Source organism: Perca fluviatilis, chromosome 8 (genome assembly GCF_010015445.1).
Source record: "Perca fluviatilis chromosome 8, GENO_Pfluv_1.0, whole genome shotgun sequence".
In the NCBI taxonomy this organism is placed as follows: Eukaryota; Metazoa; Chordata; class Actinopteri; order Perciformes; family Percidae; genus Perca; species Perca fluviatilis.
In genome coordinates this window covers 5,930,916-5,936,915 of record NC_053119.1, presented here as the reverse complement: position 1 = coordinate 5,936,915, position 6,000 = coordinate 5,930,916, and the positions used below count along the sequence as shown (strand labels likewise).

Below are 6,000 nucleotides of genomic sequence, written 5' to 3'. Positions count from 1 at the left end.
GTGCGCTGTACACAAAAACAAAGTAACCCTATTCCTTGGAAAAAAAACAGGCAGCGTGCCAGCGTAAAACCGGAAACCCGGAGGTTTTACCTTCAGAATAAAATTGGACCTGTAAGAAGTTAACATTCCTCTTTTGTTAATGATTGTAGATGGATGGATGGATGGATATAGATAGATAGATAGATAGATAGATAGATAGATAGATAGATAGATAGATAGATAGATAGATAGATAGATAGATAGATAGATAGATTATTGGCCAAGTATTATGTGTACAAATACAAGGAATTTGACTCTGGTCTTTGCATTGCTCTTAATGTACTTACACAGAAATATACATACAGATAAAATCAACGACAACAAAGTTGGACAAAGCTATAACATAAACATTGTACTACTATGTACGGATATAAATGTATATGAAAAGTATATAGATTGTATTTAGGGTTGGATGTCCTTTTATGTTATGTTTTGTAACATGGGCTATTTATCATTTATAGTTTTCTGTCACTGTCAAATACAAATCTATATATATATACAGTACAGGCCAAAAGTTTGGACACACCTTCTCATTCAATGTGTTTCTTTATTTTCATGACTATTTACATTGTAGATTCTCACTGAAGGCATCAAAACTATGAATGAACACATATGGAATTATGTACTTAACAAAAAAGTGTGAAATAACTGAAAACATGTCTTATATTTTAGATTCTTCAAAGTAGCCACCCTTTGCTTTTTTATTAATAAGGGGAAAAATTCCACTAATTAACCCTGACGAAGCACACCTTTGGCCTTTGACCTTTGGCCTGTACTGTATGTATATATATATATATATATATATATATGTTTGTAACATGGGCTATTTATTATATTAAATAGCCTTTCTTTGCATGTATTGCAAGTACTTCATGTTTTACCTTTGCACGGTTATGTTGTCCTTGCTTTTAGCTGTATGTTTATTTTGTGTGTAAGTAAACGAGCAACGAAAAATGAAAAACCAGAGTCAAATTCCTTGTATGAACATACTTTGCCAATAGCTGACTCTGATACTGAAACTGAGTGGAAATTTCAGTCTTATTTTGAAAGTTTGACCGGAAACAGATTAATACATCCATGGTTACAGCCACAACGAGGGTTAACAGTTATGTGGGAAGTTGAAACTCGTCCTCGTCTCACCTCTGTGTGACACTCCGGTCTTCTCTCTGAACCGTCGCCACATTAACACGCCAGGAACCGGCGTGGTGAACAGCAACCGGCCAGAAACGGTGAGTTCTACCCCGGCCGCTGCTTCACGTGCAGCCGAGAACCGACCAGTGCGTGGATAACTTACATTAACGTGTGTTCAGCGTGAGAGTGAACTGACAAGATCCCGGAACTGACCATGGAGTTGAAATTCCCATCATGTGGTTTCAGAGCAACGTTAGGTCAACGCCACACAGACAACGAGCAACACCAAACTCCATTTACATTTTTAGAGATTTAAATGACGTGTCTTAGGAAGTCAAAACGGACTTCATAATGATTTCTGCATTAGTTTATAGTGAGTTATTGCACTCAACAGGTTTCGCATTACTGTTACATATGAATTATGCACTAACTCTATAAACAAGTACGTCTTTTTTTCTGATTAAGTGATTTGATAGTTAAGTTGGAAAGTGTTTGGCAAATACAGTGGACTCAGGTTTACTGTGAGTGACCAGTCGTTCCCAACCTGGGGTTTGGGACTCCTTGATGTGGCCTGCAAAATACATCTGAGGGGTCGCAAGTTGTTCGACAATTTGGGATATAGCGTTACATACATACTTATTTGCTTTCTAGCTGATATGAAGCTACAGCCAGCTGTCTTAGCTTAGTTTAGCTTAGCTTAGCAGGAGGAAACAGCTAGCCTGGCTCTGTCCAACAATAACAGAAATGTTTTAAAGGGTCCATATTTTGCTCTTTTTTTCAGGTTGTATTTTAGGTTGCTACTAGAACGTGTTTTGTTAGCACATGCTTTAATGTAAAAAAAACAAAAAAAACACACACACACACACATTATTTTTCATACTGTTTGTATGAATATATCTGTCTAAAATGTTCCGTTTTAGCGCCTGTCTCATATAGTATAGTTGTGACATCACAACCGGGGGTGGTGTTGCTGAATAAATAAAAACATTGATTTACACATCACATAACTATTTATGAGGGTGTCCAAACCCTTAACTGTGTGACCACTAGCACAATTGTGGTTTAGTGCACATCATTTTTGAAAATAAATAAAAACATTGATTCACACATCACACAGCTATGTAGCAACGGTTAGTAACAGCTGGAAGTAGGGCAGTGTTTCCCATACATAGGTTCTACTTGGGGCTGTTTGCATTTCTCTGTGGATTGAGCGTTTGTATCCTTTCACAGTATTTATATAGCATGTCGACCTACTTTATAATAAACATTCAAGAAAATCTCACTTTTTAAAATATGGGACCTTTTTAAACCAGCAATATATAATGCACCATTTAGGGAGCTTTAACTGTTGCGCTAAAACCACAATGTCTGTGTTGTTTAGTAATGTTCATGTTGATTAAAACACTTCACAATGTCTTTTGTGTCTTCAGCAGTTGAATACGTGTTTTACTGCAGTTCTGTCTTATCCAATTTTTTTTGGGTCTGTCAAAAGCACCTGCTCATCAGCAGCCCTCTCCCAGCAGCAAACTTAACTTGACCTCTGACCTCTCAATCATACGTTCCCCTGACTGTTGAGCTATATCCCCACGCTGTTTTTGTCAGAGGATCAAAGGTATAATAATACATGTTAGAATGAAACACTAACATTTTCAAGTTTTAAGAAATGTTTTTTTTTCTTCAGTATTAGTCAAAGTAGCACACCGACTTATTGGGACTTTAGCTTATTCATCGTATCCCCCAGGGTTAGATAAGTCCATACATACCCTTCTCATCTCCGTGCGTGTCGTAACTCTGTCTGACGCACCCACCGCTAGCCTAGCTTAGCACAGACCCTGGAGGTAACCGGCTCCATCTAGCTTACTGCTCCCAATAAGTGACAAAATAACGCCAACATTTTCCTATTTACATGTTGTGATTTGTATAGTCACAGCGTGTACAAATAACAAGGTCACATGACACACAGCCATCTTCTAACTGTATACATACTGGGAACTATATTCTCAGAAGGCGAAGCACTGCTACTCTCTGCTACTTGGGCGGAGTGATTTGCGCGCAGCACCTGAGAAGCCCCGTGGTGAGGAGCAGAGAGTAACAATGGTGCTTTTCAGGTGTTGCGCTAATCACTCCGTTATTTTGTCACTTATTGGGAGCAGTAAGCTAGATGGAGCTGGTTACCTCCAGGATCTGTGCTAAGCTAGGCTAGCAGTGGGGGCGTCAGACAGAGTTACAACACGCACGGAGATGAGAAGGGTATGTATGGACTTCTCTAACTCTGAGGGATACGGGGAATAAGACAAAGTCCCAATAAGTCAGTGTTTCCTTTTAACTAATTTGCTTGGAGGTGACCCAACAGATTGTGTCACTTCCCAGTGCTCGGTGGATTGTCCTGATTTGTTTCGTTTAATAACTACAGTGTGGTCAGCAGCCTGTGGCTCTATGTCTTTGTCCCAAAGCAGTGGGTGGTGAAGTCATGTTCAGACTCCTCAGTCACCACGGTAAGATGACGCGGAGCTGCCTGGCAGGCCAGCGGCGCTACAAGCACGGCGTCATGGCCATCCGCCGCGAGGACATCAACCCCTGGGAGAGGAGGGCGCCGCTGGCCCCCAAACACGTCAAAGAGCTGACCAACGCCGGCGTCAAAGTCCTGGTCCAACCGTCTAACCGCAGAGCCATCCACGAGAAGGTGAGGCACTGAACAACGTCTGACGGGGAAAACAAGACAAATTCCATTTTGATATTACTATCCTATATAATAGGGATGTAGTGATATACTCAACTCATGATTCACGATACTATTTGATGAGCTGCAGACACAGATACTCTTCTTCTGACTGGCTAGTAGTCCTTACCTAGGTACTGTCAGGGCACGCCCTCATACCCTGCTTCTGACTGGCTAGTAGTCCTTACCTAGGTACTGTCAGGGCACGCCCTCATACTCTGCTTCTGACTGGCTAGTAGTCCTTACCTAGGTACTGTCAGGGCACGCCCTCATACTCTGCTTCTGACTGGCTAGTAGTCCTTACCTAGGTACTGTCAGGGCACGCCCTCATACTCTGCTTCTGACTGGCTAGTAGTCCTTACCTAGCTACTGTCAGGGCACGCCCTCATACTCTGCTTCTGACTGGCTAGTAGTCCTTACCTAGCTACTGTCAGGGCACGCCATCATACTCTGCTTCTGACTGGCTAGTAGTCCTTACCTAGCTACTGCGCATGTGCGGCTCCCAACAAAGATGGAACAGAAGTAAGATGTCTCACTCTGTAGCTAAAGCAGAGAGCTCAACACACAGGGTGAAAAGAGGAGCTGCAGCAACGTGCAGTACAACAAAAATATGGTGTCTTTTAAAAATTAAACCACGTAAACCTATTCTGCTATGACCTCTAAATACAATAATCAGCCTGAAAATTAGCATAATATGAGCACTTTAAAGAAAAGAAGAGTGAGGTTCTGTGTAACCATCAGCCGGTGCTTTGCTTTCAGTACTACATGAGGGCCGGGGCCGTCATTCAGGAGGACCTTTCGGAGGCGTCTCTGATAATCGGGGTGAAGAGGCCGCCGGAGGAGAAGATCATTCCCAGGAAGACGTACGCGTTTTTCTCCCACACCATCAAGGCTCAGGAGGCCAACATGGCGCTCCTGGAGGACCTGCTGAAGAAGGTGAGAGCGCTCAAAAGATCCCCTGAGAATGTCCTGACCACAATAGAGTACACTCAATCATGTTAAAACGGTTTACTAAAATTGGTAGTGCATTGTTTTCCAGTTAGTTTAGAAGAAACTGACTTCTTTAGCCACATTTGGATATTTTGTAAAAAAATTATTTATGGGCCCTCTTTTAACGATCTAAGCGCACGTCGTGAAGCGCCTGGCGCAGGTGCGTTTAGGGCGTGTCCAAATCCACTTTTGCTAGTTTGCACGCCGAAAAAAGGGTCCGTGCGCCGGTTGGTTGAAAAGGGTTGTACTTAGTGTCTTCAATAATTCATAGGTGTGTTTTGGGCGTAACATGCAATCAACCAATCAGAGATCATCTCCCATTCCCTTTAAAGCCAGGCGCGTTTGGACCTTGGAGCATTGCTGTTATGATGGCATCATAATATTTTTTACCGGTATTTTTTTTTACCGGTATTTGTAATCTTTTGCATGTGTGTGTGCTGCTGTGCCTCCCTGTCTGTGTAACAAGCATAGTGTGCGCGCACTGTGCATAAGCCTAGGCGCATTTTACTAATTTGCTGTTAAAATAACAATGAAACGCTGCATTATTGGCTCACATACCGCCAGGTTTTTGTTGGTCAACGGCGCAATCACTCCCCGCTGCCTCAAGATAGCCATACGCCCAGAATGCACCTGAACACACCTCCCTGTAAGACCAGCACGCCCATGGGCGCAAAGATTGACGCAGGTGCATTTGCTATTTCAACGACGTGGACGCTGGACGGGAAATTGGCAACTGGGTCGGTCTTAAACTAGCAAAGACGCTTGCGTCGGGCTTTGCACTGCGCCGGGTGCAGGATAGGGCCATATATATTAGGGGTGGTACGGTTCACAAAACCCACGGTTCGGTTCGTATCACGGTTTTAGGGTCACGGTTTTCGGTTCAGTACGGTTATTATTTTATCTTTAACACTCCAGAATATACTTCAGCATATAGCTAAAATTAGCATATTGAATGCATGTTGCACAAAACGTGCACACAGTGGCAGTTCTATATTGTTTTATTTCATCATAGGTACCATGAAATCCAAAATGTTCCCACACACCAGACTATAAACGACGCTGGCGCATCCTCCAGCTCTGGGCAGCCTCTCTCCCACTTGACTAGTGATGGGCATTCCGGC

General features: G+C 42.7%; 1 protein-coding gene across 5 annotated transcripts in view; it reads left to right on the top strand.

The window, feature by feature from the left end:
* The first annotated feature begins 1,116 nt into the window (after positions 1–1,116).
* Positions 1,117–6,000, top strand: part of aass (aminoadipate-semialdehyde synthase) — a 43,967-nt gene continuing 39,083 nt past the window's right edge. For 2 of the 5 annotated variants that reach the window (XM_039809754.1, XM_039809752.1), the window contains exons 1-3: positions 1,117–1,268; positions 3,627–3,853; positions 4,649–4,825. In XM_039809754.1, coding sequence (XP_039665688.1) covers positions 3,641–3,853; positions 4,649–4,825 — 390 coding nt within the window. In that variant the 5' untranslated portion in view covers positions 1,117–1,268; positions 3,627–3,640. Of the gene's footprint in view, positions 1,269–3,623; positions 3,854–4,648; positions 4,826–6,000 lie in introns of all 5 variants that reach the window. The other 3 variants (XM_039809756.1, XM_039809755.1, XM_039809753.1) reach the window with 2 other exon arrangements.